This window comes from Lacerta agilis, chromosome 9 (genome assembly GCF_009819535.1).
Source record: "Lacerta agilis isolate rLacAgi1 chromosome 9, rLacAgi1.pri, whole genome shotgun sequence".
NCBI lineage: Eukaryota > Metazoa > Chordata > Lepidosauria > Squamata > Lacertidae > Lacerta > Lacerta agilis.
Window position 1 is genome coordinate 70,368,858 of NC_046320.1, and position 18,711 is coordinate 70,387,568.

An 18,711-nucleotide genomic window follows, 5' to 3' on the forward strand; every position below is an offset into this window, starting at 1 on the left:
CGTCGTAAAACCGGGGGATGCGGGGGTAAGGCGGCAGGTGGGCGCCACGAGGGCCGGGGATCAGCTGGGAAGCGCCAAGGCGGGGCGGCAATGGCGGCAACGGTGTCCCTGGCGTATTCCACGCGGGCTCTGCGGAATGAAAGGAGAGAGCCGTTCAAAACTGTCACTGAAACTCTACTCGATATTGATCCAGAGTAGATTCCAATGCATAGTTTACCGGAGTAAAAAACATAAAACACGTTGGAGGATTCCCAAAAAATAGACCAGAGGCAATTAATATTTCATCCAACAGAGCTTTACTGCTACAGAAGGCAAATGAGCTCAATGGTCACAAATCCAATACAGCGGGTTACCGCATTTTACGCTCCACAAGACGCACTTTTTCCCTCCTAAAAAGGAAGGGGAAATCCCTGTGCGCCTTATGGAGCGAAGGCTTCGCATTCGGCGGGGGATAGGGGAAGGCAGCAGGAAGCGAAGGGGATGTTGCTGGATCGTGTCAGCACCTCCGTTTGCCGAAAAGAAGCTTCTGGGCACGGTCCAGCAACATCCCCTTCGCTTCCTGCTGCCTCTCCCCATCCCCCGCCACGTTCGGTGGGGGGAGGCAGCTGCGATGCCTGCTTTTCGGATCGGTGGACGGCAGGGAGGTTGGTGGAGGATTTCCTCCACCACCCCACGCGCTGCCCTCCGACCCCAAAGGTGCGGGGTGGTGGAGAAAACAGCGGGGATGCATGCTTTAAAGGGACATGGGGAGGAGGGGAGAAACAGAGCGGGGATGAGCCGCTGTGAAGGGCTCCCCCTCCAGCGCCCCCCTCCCTGCCTTTTAGAGGAGGAAAACCAGGAAAATATTTTTCCCTGGTTTTCCCCCTTTAAAAAACAGGTGTGTCTAGTGGTCTGGAGTGCCTTATGGACCAAAAAATACGGTAATTTGTTCTGGAGGTCCGTTCTTAGCCTGAAACTGTTCTTAAGCTGAGGTACCACTTTAGCTAAAGGGGCCTCCCGCTGCCGCCATGCCGCTGCCGAGCAATTTCTGTTCTCATCCTGAAGCAAAGTTCTTAACCCAAGGTACTATTTCTGGGTTAGCGGAGTCTGTAACCTGAAGCATCTGTAACCCGAGGTACCACTGTACATTCAGGATTGGCACTGTCCATAAGAAGTCCAGTTGCAGCAGACTTAACTTAAACTTACAACAACGTATAATAAGACTAAAACCTAAAGACTATACAGTGGCACCTTGTTTGTCAAACTTAATCCGTTCGACTCCCGGAACCATTCGGAAACCAAGGCACAGCTTCCAACAACCAAGCCGTTCGACAACCAAGGTACCACTATATGCAAGAAGAGAAAAAGAAGAGTTTGGATTTGATATCCCGCTTTATCACTACCCGAAGGAGTCTCAAAGCGGCTAACAGTCTCCTTTCCCTTCCTCCCCCACAACAAACACTCTGTGAGGTGAGTGGGCCTGAGAGACTTCAGAGAAGTGTGACTAGCCCAAGGTCACCCAGCAGCTGCATGTGGAGGAGCGGAGACACGAACCCGGTTCCCCAGATTACGAGTCTACGGCTCTTAACCACTACACCACACTGGCTCTATGCAAAACACCACACCAGAAGGAAAGAGAGACAGAAAGAGAGAGTGAAACCCAGGCTCCTTCTAGCCTTATTATTATAGTCAGCATGACCTTGAAGAGACAACAGAACCTGTTGAAGCCAGCTGTAGTCGGCTTCTCTGAAGGAATAACCCAAACACCATGAACCTTCTGCTTGCTGCTTTCACACAGAGAAGCTTCCAGAACCCTCTTGAATTAAGTAGAATAGGAAAGATCTCTACACATCAATGCTTTCTGCACTAAGAAATGCAAGCTGCAAATTGCATCCTCCCGGAGACCTTGCCAACCTCCCTTCCCTACAGTGGAAAGAGCCAGAAGCGCGCTGGGATCCTGGCCGCTCACCATCCGGGCTCCGGCTCCTGCTCGGCACCACCACGCACCACGCATCCGCCACGTGCATCAGAAGCAGGTTGGTGATCCTGCGATGCACCACGTTGTTCCAGTGGACGCCATCCTTGACCCGGTTCCGCAGGTCGAAGCGGAAGTGGAAGTGGAGGTCCAGGACGTCGAAGAGGTGGAAGCCGGCCAGAGTGGCGCCGTAGAAGTTGCCCTCGATCACGTCGTTGCGGAGGGTCTTGCTTAAGTGCTGCAGCTGGGCACAGAAGGGAACAGGTAAAGGACCCCTGGCAGTTAAGTCCAGTCACGGACGACTCTGGGGTTGCGGCACTCATCTCGCTTTACTGGCCGAGGGAGCCGGCGTACAGCTTCTGGGTCATGTGGCCAGCATGACAAAGCCGCTTCTGGCGAACCAGAGCAGCGCATGGAAACGCCGTTTACCTTCCCGCCGGAGCGGTAACTATTTATCTACTTGCACTTTGACGTGCTTTCAAACTGCTAGGTGGGCAGGAGCAGGGACCGAACAACGGGAGCTCACCGCTACGGGGATTCAAACCGCCGACCTTCTGATCGGCAAGCCCTAGGCTCTGTAAAGCACAACGCATGTGCTCAAAAAACAGAATCAGTTTGTACCCATTTTTTCACCCCAACTGCCAAGCCCCCCCCCCCCCAAGAATCTCGCTTTTAGGGTTGCCAGGTGTCCACTATTTGAGTGGACAGTCCACTTTTTTCACATTATGTTCACTTTTTTTCCACAAAAGAGCTGACATTTTTTTATTCAAAAGCTTTATGATGAAATGGTATTTTAATACGTGTTAAAATGTGTTGTAAGAAAATATAAACGGTAATTTAATTTAATTTAAACACCCCCCCCCCCGCTTGTCCGCTATTTTTTGTGAGTAGACCCGGAAACCCTATTCGCTTTAGAGGCCGAAGGAGCTGGCATTGGTCCGCAGACAGTTTTTCCGGGTCATGTGGCCAGCATGACTAAGCCGCTACTAGCAAAACCAGAGCAGCGCATGGAAACGCCGTTTCACCTTCCCGCCGGAGCAGTACCTATTTATCTACTTGCACTTTGGGCGTGCTTTCGAACTGCTAGGTTGGCAGGAGCTGGGACTGAGCAACGGGAGCTCACCCCCATCGCGGGGATTCGAACCGCCGACCGTCCGATCGGCAAGCCCAAGAGGCTCAGTGGTTTAGACCACAGCGCCACCCAGAAGGGAAAGGAAAGAGCAAAACTGAGCTCAGAAGCAACGGCCCGACTGCTGGATGTTTGGCCCATCAAGTCCAGCATCCTGTTCTCACAGTGGCCAACCATATGCTTGCAGGAAACTCGCATGCGGGATCCGAGCACAAGAGAAATGCTCTCTCCTCCTGTGGTTCCCAGCAACTGGGATTTAGAAGCATTGCTGCCTCCGACTGTTGAGGCAGAGCAGCGTTCGAAATTAGCCAGGCGCATTTTACACTACTTGCAACCAAGTGAAGATGCCAGGATAGCACCTGATATCTCCACCACCTGGAGGTGAATGCCTGGGGATCCTTGGATCTGGGCTCTTTCTGCACACCAATACCCCATCCTGTAGAATTCTATCCGTTATATTTTTATCTGCACAGTCGGAATGGATTTCAGGAACCAAAATGCTTTTTCTGCGCAGCCTGAGCAGGAGCAGGGAACAACGTTATAGTTAATTGTTGTCGTTTGCCTTCAATTGCCCCCACCCCCCACCCCACTGCCCTGTTCACAGTTGTGAAGAATATTCCTACGTTATGAATGGTCCGTGTCACCATTAAGAAAAAGAGGTCGGAACATGCCGACATCTGTGTGAGCTGTCCCTGGATAAAGTGACTTTTCTTCTTTACGTTCTCAAAGTTATTATCCGAGCTCAAGGTCGTCATCCGAACTAGCCGGATGTCTAACTGAAAATCAATCACAGTTGGGCCGCCGAATGAAAAATAAGACTTTACGCCAAAATGGCAACTGGGCATTCTGTTTTGGTGACGGCAACCCTAGTTTAAGGAGCCATTTGGCACCCAGCCCTGGATACTTTAAATGAATTCAAATCTCCAGCTTATATACTGTACAGCGGTGCCTTGGGACTTAGAGAACTTGGAACCCAAACACTGCAAAACCATAAGCAAGTGTTCCGGTTAGCGAACCTTTTTCGGAAGCCGAACGTGCTCCGTTTTGAAAGTTACACTTCCGATTTGAGTGTTACGCTGAGGTCTGTCTGTTTTTGCTTTATTTTGCAATTTTGCTTCTGCGGCTCTTTTTGTGTGTGTGTGTGTGTGTGTGTGTGTGTGTGTGTGTGTGACTGTGTGGAACCCAGTTCAGCTACTGATGGATTGTGTGGCTGCAGTACATCGCTTATTGCTTTCATCGTATGGATCAACCGTCTCGCTAGATAGTAAAATCCATGTGTTAAATTTCTGTTTCAGGGGGTGCATTTAAAAATCTGGAACGGATTAATCCGTTTCGCGTTACCTTCTATGGGAAAGTGCGCCTCGGTTTTGGAACGCTTTGGTTTTGGAACGGACATCCGGAACGGATTAAGTCTGAGAACCAAGGTGCCACTGTACAGGGGCGTAGCAAGCTGCTTGGCTGCTGGGGGCGGCAAGCCAAGCGGCACCCCCGGGGGGCGGGGCGTCGCTCCGTGCGCATGACATCATGACGCATGCGCACGGAGCGACGCCTCCGCCCGGGCCAGCGAGGAGGGGCCGCTGGCTGCCGGGGCATGGAGAGGAGAGGGGCGGGCCAGCGAGGAGGGTGCTGGCACCCCTCCTCGCTGGCCCGCCCCTCTCCATTCCCTGGCTCCGCTCCCTTTCAGCAGCTTCCCCCCGCCACTGGCTGGAAGTGCTGATTGCAGGGGCGGGGCCCCGCCCTGAGTGTCACCCCCAGGGCGGCCCCCTCCGTCCCTTGCTACGCCCCTGCCACCGTATGCGAGTTTCTGACACTGAGCAGAACATAGCCATCATAGTCTGCTTTCACACTAAAGTGGACCCCATCCCAGAACCTGGAAGGACACCCCCACCTCCCCTTACCTCTGGAATAAGGAAGCCCCCCGTCACCCTGCGCCCTAGAGGCATGGTCATGTTCCAGATGACCAAGCAGGAGGCGGGCAGGACGGCATCTAGCCGGTTGAAGGCCGTCTCCAGGTTCTTGCGATATTCCTTCATGGAAGACGGGCCGTACCTGCCCAGAAAAGGAGAGGACATTGCCAGCGTGAGGCCACAGCAGAGAACCCTTGGCCGAGCCGGGAGATTTCAGGGATCAGGCTGGGGAGTACTACTACTCATATATATATATATAATTTTTCAAATTTTTACAATTATATAACATCTTGATATGACAGCGTTCTATCATTTGCTCTGCCGAGCTTCCGAATTCTGGTTTTCTTACATCATACTTATATTCCATGCCTTTTTTACTTCAACATCCTATATCAAACTTTTAGCATGTTGTTGTTCAGTCGTGTCCGACTCTTCGTGACCCCATGGACCAGAGCACGCCAGGCACGCCTATCCTTCACTGCCTCTCGCAGTTTGGCCAAACTCATGTTGGTAGCTTCGAGAACACTGTTCAACCATCTCATCCTCTGTCGTCCCCTTCTCCTTGTGCCCTCCATCTTTCACAACATCAGGGTCTTTTCTAGGGAGTCTTCTCTTCTCATGAGGTGGCCAAAGTACTGGAGCCCCAGCTTCAGGATCTGTCCTTCCAGTGAGCACTCAGGGCTGATTTCTTTAAGAATGGATAGGTTTGATCTTCTTGCAGTCCATGGGACTCTCAAGAGTCTCCTCCAGCACCAGAATTCAAAAGCATCAATTTTTCGGCGACCAGCCTTCTTTATGACTTTTAACATATCAACCCATTTTATCTCAAACGGATAAAATTTAAACGTTCTTTATTTAAATGTTGTGAATAAAGCAATCTCTTACCCACAACAGAAATGTTTAATGAACGCAGCAAAAGAGCAGGCGACCCTTCTCACAGAAATCTCCATCCTGCTAGTGTTTTTATGTGTTTACAATGGTTTTCTATATATGATACAAATTTAGTCAATTCTCTCCGGAACGCTTGGTCGCCCTGGTTCCAGATTTCTCCAGTCAGCTTTGCCAGTTCTGCATATTCCATCATCTTTTCCTGCCATTCTTCTATAGCTGCTAACTCCCGCCATTTCCATTTTTATGCCAACAAAATTCTAGCTGCTGTAATAGCATACATGAACAAATTTTGGTCTATTCTTAGAATCCTAGAATCCTAGAGTTGGAAGAGACCCCAAGGGCCATCCAGTCCAACCCCCTGCCAAGCAGGAAACACCATCAAAGCATTCCTGACAGATGGCTGTCAAGCCTCCGCTTAAAGACCTCCAAAGAAGGAGACTCCACCATTTTTTAGAAATTCATTATAAATACTATCCCAGAATACTTTGACTTTCTCGCATATCCACCATCTTTAGATCCAGTTACAGGTAGGTAGCCGTGTTGGTCTGCCATAGTCAAAAAAAAAAAAATTCCTTCCAGTAGCACCTTAGAGACCAACTAAGTTTGTTCTTGGTATGAGCTTTCGTGTGCATGCACACTTCTTCAGATACACTGAAACGGAAGTGTTCATGCACACGAAAGCTCATACCAAGAACTAACGTAGTTGGTCTCTAAGGTGCTACTGGAAGGATTTTTATTTTTATTTTTTTTATGTTGTTTTCACCATCTTTAGAGTTACATTTCCAACACAGGCTGGGGAGTACAACTGTTTAAGGAAGCATCTCCACCCCCATCGCTCAGCCCAGACACTGAGGTCCAGCTCTGAGGGCCTTCTGGCAGTTCCCTCACTGCGAGAAGCAAAGCTACAGGGAACCAGGCGGAGGGCCTTCTCGGTAGTGGCACCCGACCTGTGGAGCGCCCTCCCACCAGATGTCAAAGAGAAAAACAACTACCAGACTTTTAGAAGACATCTGAAAGCAGCCCTGTTTTGGGAAGCTTTTAATGTTTAATAGATTATTGCATTTCAATATTCTGTTGGAAGCCGCCCAGAGTGGCTGGGGAAACCCAGCCAGATGGGCAGGGTATAAATAATCTAATAATAATTATTATTATTATTATTATTATTATTATTATTATTATTATTATTTATTTATTTATTTATACTCCACCCATCTGGCTGGGTTTCCCCAGCCACTCTGGGCGGCTTCCAACAGAATATTAAAATGCAATAGTCAACAAATAAATAAATACTGCTCAGAACCAGGATCCTGGGGCTCCACAGGAACAGGAGAGTAGTATTGACTTGGAATGGTGGTTTGCTGAGGGGCACAGTTTGGAGGATAGGAGTTTGGCCAAACTGGAAGGTGAACAACAAGAGGTGGCAGAACAGGAGGAGAGAGAGTTCACCGAATCTCCCTCACTGCAAGGTATCTTAGTCCCAGGTCTTAGGAGATTGGATAAGGTAACTTTGCAGAAGGTTTATCGGTTGAGAGATCGGGTAAACAGGAGAAAGGAAGACAGAAGTGACTAGAGGGAAGTGGCGGGAACTTAACTGGGAGCACCCGCACTGCGAGAACGGTCGTCTCTTCTTTTGCTGCGTTCATCAAACATTTCTGTTGCGGGTAAGAGACTGCTTTATTTTGCATTGCTTATCCACAGTCAAAGTAGGATTTTCGGAGGCTACAAGGGATCATGCTGGGGGCCACCAGCAAGGCAGCAGAGTAAGGACACCCCGGGGCTCCCTCTGCAGTGTGAAGTACTTGGTGTGCCCCCCACCAGAAAGGGCCTTCTCAGTGGTGGCTCCTTGTACGCAGAACTCCCTGTTCACTAAGGTGAGCCAGGCGCCATCGCTTCAAAGTTTTGGGCAGTGGGCTAAGACCCTTCATTTGTGGGAGCCAGTATGGCGCAGTGGTTGCAGAAGCGGTTCTCCAATATATTTTTTTAATCTGGGCCACACTTCCAGAATAAAAATTTGCCCGTACCACACTGAATTTCTTGTGGGTAAGAAATACATTGGGAAACAAAAAAGAATAAACTCCTAGCCATTCTTGGTTTATAACACAGAACGCAACCACTTTATAATTATGATCGCAGGACATCCAGAAAGTAGCCACATGAGCACACAAATCATTCTCAAAATATAATTATAAACGGCAAATAGGATTGTCCTCAATATCACTTGATGCTCGTCGTCTCTTTTTTTTTTTTTAAAAAAAAAAAAACCTTGTTCTGCAAATACGAATATTTTGATACTATGCTATACTATATTGAAATGCTTAAATGGTTCTTTGATTGCCTCTTTGAGCTCCTTGGAGGAAAGGCAGGATATAAATGTATTAAAATGAATGAATGAATTTTGAGGAGGAAGAAATCTGTTTGTCCCTGCTGCTACTGCTGGCAATTGCTATTCAGCGATTTTCTCCACGTTTCTAAAGAACTGCGCTATTTTATGGATCTTCGCCCATCTTCCTTCTTGCAAAATGCCCTGTGGTTTACACGGAAAGGGTGGAATAGAATTGTGGAATCCTAGAGTTGGAAGATGATGCTGGAATCCTAAAAGAGGATGCTGTTAAGGTGCTACACTCAATATGCCAACAAGTTTGGAAAACTCAGCAGTGGCCAGAGGATTGGAGAAGATCAGTCTACATCCCAATCCCAAAGAAGGGCAGTGCCAAAGAATGCTCTAACTACCGCACAATTGCACTCATTTCACACGCTAGCAAGGTTATGCTTAAAATTCTACAAGGCAGGCTTAAGCAGTATGTGGACCGAGAACTCCCAGAAGTGCAAGCTGGATTTCGAAGGGGCAGAGGAACCAGAGACCAAATTGCAAACATGCGCTGGATTATGGAGAAAGCCAGAGAGTTCCAGAAAAACGTCTACTTCTGCTTCATTGACTATGCAAAAGCATTTGACTGTGTCGACCACAGCAAACTATGGCAAGTTCTTAAAGAAATGGGAGTGCCTGATCACCTCATCCGTCTCCTGAGAAATCTCTATATGGGACAAGAAGCTACAGTTAGAACTGGATATGGAATAACTGATTGGTTCAAAATTGGGAAAGGAGTACGACAAGGCTGCATATTGTCTCCCTGCTTATTTAACTTATATGCAGAATTCATCATGCGAAAGGCTGGGCTGGATGAATCCCAAACCAGAATTAAGATTGCCGGAAAAAGTATCAACAACCTCAGATATGCTGATGATACTACCTTGATGGCAGAAAGTGAGGAGGAATTAAAGAACCTTTTAAAGAGGGTGAAAGAAGGAAGCACAAAATATGGTCTGAAGCTCAACATCAAAAAAACTAAGATCATGGCCACTGGTCCCATCACCTCCTGGCAAATAGAAGGGGAAGAAATGGAGGCAGTGAGAGATTTCACTTTCTTGGGTTCCATGATCACTGCAGATGGTGACAGCAGTCACGAAATTAGAAGACGCCTGCTTCTTGGGAGAAAAGCAATGACAAACCTAGACAGCATCTTAAAAAGCAGAGATATCACCTTGCCGACAAAGGTCCGTATAGTTAAAGCTATGGTTTACCCAGTATGGAAGTGAGAGCTGGACCATCAAGAAGGCTGATCGCTGAAGAATTGATGCTTTTGAATTATGGTGCTGGAGGAGACTCTTTAGAGTCCCATGGACTGCAAGAAGATCAAACCTATCCATTCTCAAGGAAATCGGCCCTGAGTGCTCACTAGAAGGACAGATCCTCAAGTTGAGGCTCCAGTACTTTGGCCACCTCATGAGAAGAGAAGACTCCCTGGAAAAGACCCTGATGTTGGGAAAGATGGGGGGCACAAGGAGAAGGGGACGACAGAGGATGAGATGGTTGGACAGTGTTCTCGAAGCTACTAACATGAATTTGGCCAAACTGCGGGAGGCAGTGAAGGATAGGCGTGCCTGGCGTGCTCTGGTCCATGGGGTCACGAAGAGTCGGACACGACTGAACGACTGAACAACAACAACAGAGTTGGAAAGCACCCCGAGGGTCATCCAGTCCAACCCCCTGCAACGCAGGAATCTTCTGCCCAACGTAGGGCTCGAACCCACAACCCGGAGATTAAGGTCCTCACGCTCTACCGACTGAGCTATCCCAGCACGCACCACCTATGAAAACATCACACACACAAAAAACGCAACTCTGCCGGCAAGTCCACAGGCCTACCTAGAAACGTCCCAGACGCAAGAGTTGAGGACCAAGACATCCGGTTGCGGTCCGGCTTGGAAATCTTCCAGAACGCTCTCCAGATACTCCGAGTAGACCCGCGTGAGGAAGTAGAAGCGGACAAGGTGGTGGCTGGTCCGATACTGGCGCACCTCGCGGTAACGGGTGCCGTTGTGGAGGGAGCCCAGCACCCCTCCTTCCACCAAGTGGTCGTCTTCGAAGCGCAGCTCCCCCTGCCGAGATTTGGGTGAAGGGGAGACTGAAAGCAGCCAGAAATATATCCCTCCTAGTAAGTAAGTTTTATTTACGGCCATTGGCCCAACACATAAAAACACAATTCCAAAACACATATAATATTTAAAACCTTCGACAGAGGCTGAAACCCTCTGCTCGTTGTTGCTAAATAAAAGCACAGACTGTCCGAGTATTTTCGCATTTTGGCTCCTGGATTAGCGAGGTTCTCCTGACCATACCAGAGCCGTTTTCCTTCTTTAGAGCTAAGACTCTGTGTTCAGGTATTTGGCAACAGTTTGTGATCTAGATGGATCTTCGTCGTTCAATAGAAACCTCAGTTTGGTTTCTTTGGCATCACCCGTGCATCCCACTAGAAATGGAGCAAGAAACTTACTCCTGAGCGAGGAATAACGAGGACAGCTAAGGAGAATGTAATGCAGCTATTCAGGTGATCCACAGTTACAATCACACAAAAGAGATATCTGTCCGTTAGAGATTCTATTTTCCATTACCTTGGAAGGGAAGGCGTTGAATCTTGCCTTTATAAAGGCAAATCTGTGGGCTGCTACAGAAAGAGAATCCAAGTACTGGGGGAGTTTTCGCAAGGGCAGTAAGCCAAGATTCAAGGGGGAGCAAGTGCCATTACCCAGTGCCATCTTCTGGAGCAAATCTATCTCATCTAGTTTATAAATTACTGTTCTTTTGGCTGAAGCTAGATCCTGCTCCAGTAGATTTGACGGGGAGAGTCCCATAGCCATAATTCTCAGTTGCAGTGACTTAACCCATGGGCTTTGGAAATCATCCCTCCACATACACTGTATCAAATACAGATTTGAGAGGTTATGCCAGAGCGATACCCAGTGGCAGAGTATATGTTTCCAAAGGGCATTTTCAAGGGATGTGAATATATCCCTCCTGTGATGCTAAAGATGCAAGGACAGTCGTGCAGGATCAACCCAACGTCCCAAGGGTGTTGGAGGGAGGCTGTCATTGGGTTGTTTCCATTTTGACCGTGTGTTTTATAATAAAAATAAGAATAAATTTTTATTTATACCCCGCCCTTCCCAGCCAAAAACCGGGCTCAGGGCGGCTAACACTAATTAAAATCACAGCAAAACATAAAAACAATCAATTTAAAATACAGATTAAAATACAAATTTAAAAATTCGAAATTAAAACTGCTGTCTCATTTTCAAATAGCCCACCAATAAAAGAATGAAGCATAACTATCAAACAGAAACCAACCCAAAGGCCAGGTGGAACAGCTCCGTCTTGCAGGCCCTGCGGAAAGATGCCAAATCCCGCAGGGCCCTGGTCTCTTGTGCCAGACTGTTCCACCAAGTTGGTGCCAATACATTTTTTGTGTTGTGAATTTATCCTGTGAACCACCCTGAGACCTGCGGTTATAGGGCTCTATATATAATAAATAATAATTTATTAATTTATTATTAATATTGTCTAGTTGGGTTTCCCCAGCCACTCTGGGCAGCTTCTAACAAAAGATTAAAAAATACATTAAAATATAGAAATTTAAATAATAATAATAATAATAATAATAATAATAATAATCAGGCCAATGGCCCACCTAGTCCAGCATCGTGTTCCCGAAGTGGCTGACCAGATGCCCCAATGCAGGCATAGGCAAACTCGGCCCTCCAGATGTTTTGGGACTACAACTCCCATCATCCCTAGCTAACAGGAGCAGTGGTCAGGGGTGATGGGAGTTGCAAGTCCCAAAACATCTGGAGGGCTGGGTATGCCTATGCCTGCCCCAATGGGAAACCCACAAGCAGGATTCGAACACAGGAGCAACACTCTCCCTTCCTGCGGTTTCCAGCCAGCGGGATTCAGAAGCGCTGCTGCCTCCAAATGCAGAGGCGGGCAGGGCAGAGCCATCTTGGTTACTGGCCATCGACATCCCTCTCCTCCTCCTCCAGGAACCTGTCTAATCCTTTTCTAAAGCCACCCAGGTTGGAGGCCATCACTGCATCCTGTGGGAGGGAGTTCCACGGTTGAACTGAGCATGAAGTAGCAAAGGCTAGCGTGGGGCTGGAGCACAGAACCAGCCGGGTTGGGGAAGCCGGGAACAGGGCTGTGCAAACAACCCGTCCCTGAGGTTTCGGGGAACACTAGCCGGACTGGTTCAGAGATTAGAAATTAGAAGTGTCATCCCATTTTAAACTGCAATGGTGTCCCCCAAAGAATCTGCGGAAGTGCATTTATTAATTTGGTTTAAAAAACAACAACCTGTATGCTGCTATGCCATGCTTTTTTACAGCAATAATCATAGAATCATAGAGTTGGAAGAGACCACAAGGGCCATCGAGTCCAAAAAAAGGAGGGGTGTCTCTTAATTTATTTTATTTTATTTTATTTTATTTTATTTTATTTATTTATTCATTCATTCACAGGCCTGGTGAAATAGTTTTCAGCTGTCGTTTAAAAGTTGGCACAGAAGGCACTCGCTGAATCTCTAGTGGCAGAGAGTTCCACAGGGCTGTGCCAATGACACTAAAGGCTTGGTTTCTTGTTGTCCAACAAACCTCACGAACTCAACAACAACAATGCGGCTGCAGATGATGTCAGGTATGGAGCTGCAATTTCAGGGTACAAGTGTAGTTTGTTACAGCTGCTGAGAGTTGGTAAGGTAAAGGTAAAGGGACCCCTGACCGTTAGGTCCAGTCGCGGACGACTCTGGGGTTGCGGCGCTCATCTCGTGTTACTGGCCGAGGGAGCCGGCGTACAGCTTCTGGGTCATGTGGCCAGCATGACTAAGCCGCTTCTGGCGAACCAGAGCAGTGCACGGAAACGCCCTTTACCTTCCCGCCGGAGTGGTACCTATTTATCTACTTGCACTTTGACGTGCTTTCGAACGGCTAGGTTGGCAGGAGCTGGGACCGAGCAACGGGAGCTCACCCCGTCGCAGGGATTCGAACCGCTGACCTTCTGATCGGCAAGCCCTAGGCTCTGTGGTTTAGACCACAGCGCCACCCGCGTCCCGTTGGTAGACCAGCACTAATCCCCTCTCAGAGCTATAACTCCCAGAGCTTCATGGGGAGAGGGGCTGGTTGTGAAATGACTCGGGGAATTGTAGCACTTGAAAGAGGCACCCTTAAACTACACTTCCCAGGCTTCTCTGGGAGGAGGAGAAGAGACTGTATAAAATTGATATTTTGGTGCTTTAAATATAGCGTGGATGCAATCTTAGAAGCCCCAACTCTGCTATAACAATCATTATTACTTCTATTACTTCTATTTATTTCCCTGACAGGGGCACAAGGTAGATTAAAGAAAGGAGTAAGAACACTTCAAAATGACCTTAACAGATTAGAGAACTGGGCCAAAGCAAACAAGATGAATTTTAACAGGGATAAATGTAAAGTACTACACTTGGGCAAAAATAAATAAAGGAAAGGCACAAATACAGGATGGGTGACACCTGGCTTGAGAGCAGTACATGTGAAAAGGATCTAGGAGTCTTGGTAGACCACAAACTTGACATGAGTCAACAGTGTGATGCAGCAGCTAAAAAAGCCAATGCAATTCTGGGCTGCATCAATAGGAGTATAGCGTCTAGATCAAGGGAAGTAATAGTACCACTATATTCTGCTCTGGTCAGACCTCATCTGGAATACTGTGTCCAGTTCTGGGCATCACAGTTCAAGAAGGATACTGACAAGCTGGAACGTGTCCAGAGGATGGCAACCAAAATAGTCAAAGGCCTGGAAACGATGCCTTATGAGGAACGGCTTAGGGAGCTGGGTATGTTTAGCCTGGAGAAGAGAAGGTTAAGGGGTGATATGATAGCCATGTTCAAATATAGAAAAGGATGTCATATAGAGGAGGGAGAAAGGTTGTTTTCTGCTGCTCCAGAGAAGCGGACACAGAGCAATGGATTCAAACTACAAGAAAGAAGATTCCACCTAAACATTAGGAAGAACTTCCTGACAGTAAGAGCTGTTGGACAGTGGAATTTGCTGCCAAGGAGTGTGGTGGAGTCTCCTTCTTTGGAGGTCTTTAAGCAGAGGCTTGACAGCCATCTGTCAGGAATACTTTGATGGTGTTTCCTGCTTGGCAGGGGGTTGGACTGGATGGCCCTTGTGGTCTCTTCCAACTCTAGGATTCTATGATTCTATGAACCATTAAAACATAGAAAAAACAATTTTTTAAAAAATGACTAGAATTAAAACTATATAGCAGCGATTCTCCGCTGCTGTTGGACTACAACTCCCATCATCCCTAGCTAGCAGGACCAGTGGTCAGGGATGATGGGAACAGCAGTCCAAAAACAGCTGAAAACTCAAGTTTGGGAAACCCTGCTATATAACTCTAAAAATATATCTCTATATATTACAAATATAGATATGCTATGCAGATAATTACAGTAAGAACAGCACCATTGAGTAGAAGCTGTCAGTTCCCTGTTGGAACAAGGTCTTTGCCTGATGGCGGAAGGACGAGGAGGAGGGAGGAGCCAGTCTGGCTTCTCTTGGGAAGACTGGGAGGAGCCAACATCAAGAAGGCCCTGCCCTGCGCCCCCACCAAGCCTGCCTGTGAAGGTGGCAGGACCGAGAGAAGGGCCTCCTTCGAAGATCTCCAGACCCGGGCAGATTTGTACGAGGGGATACGGTCTATCAGAGAAGCTTGAACCCAAGCCAGGTATTTCAGACCAGCCCTGGGGGATATGGCAGGCGTCACTTCTTCAACCCCACCCCCTGATGTGGAATGGCCTCCGTCGTCTACCTTGGACTTCAGCTGGGAAGCCGTGAGCAAGGAGTCGCTCTGCAGCAGCCGGACCAGATCCTTGTACACACATCGCTGGACTGCAAGAGGAGGAGGAAGAAACGCAACAAGGAGGGAGAATTAGCCTCCGCCTTCGCCTCCGATCCAAGTGCAGGAGAGGTGATGGACATGCAAACGTAAGCTGCACCTCCCGGATCAGGCCCATGGCCCATCTAGTCCAGCTTCCTGTTCTCACAGCGGCCGAGCAGATGCCCCAGTGGGAAAGCCCTGAGCAGGATCCGAGCCCAAGATCCCTCTCCCCCCTCCTGCGGCTAATAGCCACGGATAGTTCTCTCCTCCTCCATGAATTTGTCCAGTCCTCTTCCTCCCCCCTGTGGCAGGGAGTTCCAGAGTTTAACCACGCGCTGCGCAATGGACTGCCTTTTTCATCTGTCCCGAATCTGCTTCGCTGGGTGTCCACAAGTGTTACGAGAGAGGGAGAGAAGCTTTCCTCTCTCTCTCCCCTTTCGCCATTCCACCCTTCCTCGCAGAAGTTGAACGGGATCCCCAGAGTCATCTAGCCCAACCCTCCTGCCTCACCTCCTCCAGAAGAACTGACCCACTCACTTGAGTCGCCCAGAATGACCACAAACTTGTTGTGCAGGAGCTGGTGAGCCTCCTTCGAACTGAACGTCAGCATGGTTCGAGTCTTCCGGCCGAGAGTAGCCTTGCGCCTGCCGGAGAAGAGAGGAGAAAGACTCTCCCGCCCAGATTGCGCCAGTACAGTCCCCCGCCCCAAAGTCCCTGGAAGGCCGCAGAAACAAAACCATCAGGGGAACGGAAGCTGCCCAACCCAGGCCATGGATCTGAGGCCAGCCGGCACACCGATTTGGCCCACGCTGTTTCGAACCCTGAAAATCACGAGAAAGAAGTAGGGAACTTACCTTCAGGCGTGGGTCCAACAGGGAGTACGTGGAGGTTTCTGGGCGCCGGGTTGGCGACCACCGTTTAAAAACCTCTAACTTACTCCATCGTTCAGTCCATCGTGTACATTTCTGCTTCTTGCATACTGGGACGAGCGAACTGTTGTGAGAGCAAGTTACAGTCAAGCAATGTAGTTGAGATCATAGAATCGTAGCGTTGGGAGGGCCCCCCCATCTAGTCCAACCCCCTGGCGAAAAGCACCTAGCTTATATATCTGAATTTCTAACACAGCTTAATCGCCGATCGCATTTGCACCCCGTGCCGTTTTCCCTAGCCGCCTCCAGCTCCTCTCCGGCTCACAGGAAGGGTTGTGTCCAAACATTCACACATGTCCAACATTCTGGTCTCTGGTATCCAAAGGGCAATGTTATACAGTGGTAACTTGGTTCCCAAACGCCAAAAACCTGGAAGTGTTCCGGTTTTCGAACCTTTTTCGGAAGCCGAACATCCGATGCGTCTGTCGGCTCTTGTTTCCAGGGCGCCTGCGCCAATCAGAAGCTGCGCCTTGGTTTTCGAACATTTCGGAAGTCAAACGGACTTCCGGAACGGATTAAGTTTGGCACTTTTGTTTTTGCTATCAATTTTGCGCTTTTGCTTTTCGAGGCTTTTTCGGTTCATTTGTTTTTGTGACGGTGTGGAAACCAGTTCAGCTACTGATTGGCTGATAGTGTGACTGCGGAAATGGATAAAAGCGCCCCCCCCCATCCAAACAATGGAGATGATCAGTGCAGGTAAGAAAAAATAATAATTTTAATTTTTATCATCTACAACACTTTCTTATTTAATTTATAGCACAGTACATTGATTCTTGCTTTCATTTTATGGATCAATGGTCGCCTAGTGAAATTCATCTTAAATTGCTGTTTTAGGGGTTGTTTTTAAAAGTCTGGAACCCATTAATCCGTTTTGAATGACCTCCTATGGGAAAGCGCGCCTCGGTTTTGGAACGCTTTGGTTTTGGAACGGACTTCCGGAACGGATTAAGTTTGAGAACCAAGGCAGCACTGTAAAGGAATCCGTCCAATTCATGCCCCAAGTGGAATTATTGCCGTCATCATTTGAGGACCAGATTAAAGAGATTCAGTCGGTTGAGGACTGCAATAATTCAAAGACTGCCTCTCCCCCTATGAACCGACCCAGACTCTGCAATCATCCTCTGAGTCCCTTCTTCATGTGGCTCCTCCAGGAGAGGTTCGGAGGGTGGCAACACGAGAACGGGGCCTTCTCTGCAGTGGCTCCCCATTTGGGGGAATGCTGTCTCACCTGGCACCCAGGGTGGATAAAAATCAATGATTTTTTTTTTTAAAAAAAACAAAAATCGGTTACTTTTTTAAATAAAATGCTTTTTGAGGAAAATATATTACCATCCAAAGGTTATTCAGTCAGGAAATAAAGATTAGTTTTTTAATTATGTAGAATAAGGCTGTATATGTTTAATTTTTTTGGTAAATAAATTCCATTAATCCATTCACAATGTCATTTATATGCTCTTCCAGAGGTTTTTGTAAGATTATTGGGCAGTTTCTCTGCCTACAAGATATTATCACAGGTGCTTGGTTTACTTCTGCAGTTCCCAAAACTGAATTTGACTCAGCAGAGATCACATGCCTCTTCTTCACAGCAAAAATGCTATAACATGAACAGAGTTGAGAAAAAGACCTTAATCCTATTGTTCTACAAACCTATGAATACAGAATCAACCCCTTCAGCGCTAAGTTTCTAGAAGTTCGGTGAACAGAACAGAAACAATATTTTTCTGATTGTCTGGAGTGGAATGGATCTAATATATCTATTTAAATAGTTATTATTAAGGTAATGATTATTTTTCTCCTTCCTAAGTGCAACAGAAAAGTTGTCCAAATATGAATGATTAACCTATTAAACCGGGGATAAAAAAAAACTAATATGAAAAGTTGTTATTCTAAAAATCTTCTTCTACTTGCATATTAAAGTTATACCAGCAAGAATTAGTCTTTATGTAGAAAACTGATTTAAATTAAATCCAGCCTGCTGGCACCTTCAAGCACAAGGTGAAAACGTTCCTCTTCAACCAGGCCTTTGGCTGATTGACATCTGACGCCTTTTTAAATATGTTGCGGGAGGAGGGATTATTGGTTGGTTCATTTTTCCCGTTTTTATTACGTATACTTGGGAGGAGCTACTCCCTATGAAGACTGATTATTTTATTTTAAAAATAAACCAGCGACTCACAAAAACAGCATCACCGTGGCAGGTAAAGTAAATGCTGTACATTTGAACGCACCACAAAACTACAAAATCATTTTATATTGTTTTAATTCTAGTAGACTGGGGGTGGGTGTTTTTTTTTAAATTAACTTCTACATGTTTTTCTGTTTTATTTATTTCGTTTATCTGCGTTTTGTCTGCCTGTGGGACGCATCCTTGAGTCCATGTCTGGGAAAGAGGCAAGTTTATAAATCGCAATACACAGAGCGAATGAACCAACACAGGATAAAAATGTTTGGAGAAAAGGAAGTGTTTTCAGCTGGCGGCAAAAATACACCATTGCGGGGGGCCAGTGTCTGGTTTCATGGGGAAGAGGGTTTGGAAGTCCAGGCGCCGATTTGCTAAAGCTGCAGAAACGGAACGAACCAGAGATAACAGCGGGAGCCCCGCAGTCTAAATGACTTTTACGGAAACCCACAAAACTTGCATGTCGGGG

General features: G+C 47.4%; 1 protein-coding gene across 1 annotated transcript; it reads right to left on the reverse strand.

Moving 5' to 3' along the window:
- Positions 1-883: 883 nt before the first annotated feature.
- On the reverse strand, positions 884-15,810 carry LOC117052617 (PC-esterase domain-containing protein 1A-like). The gene is made up of 6 exons (XM_033159588.1): positions 15,672-15,810; positions 15,066-15,145; positions 10,089-10,321; positions 4,982-5,132; positions 1,949-2,198; positions 884-900 (listed from the first exon to the last, which is right to left on the reverse strand). Exons 1-6 carry the CDS (start codon positions 15,742-15,744, stop codon positions 884-886), a joined length of 804 nt encoding a protein of 267 aa, XP_033015479.1. The 5' UTR covers positions 15,745-15,810.
- Between the last annotated feature and the right edge of the window lie 2,901 nt (positions 15,811-18,711).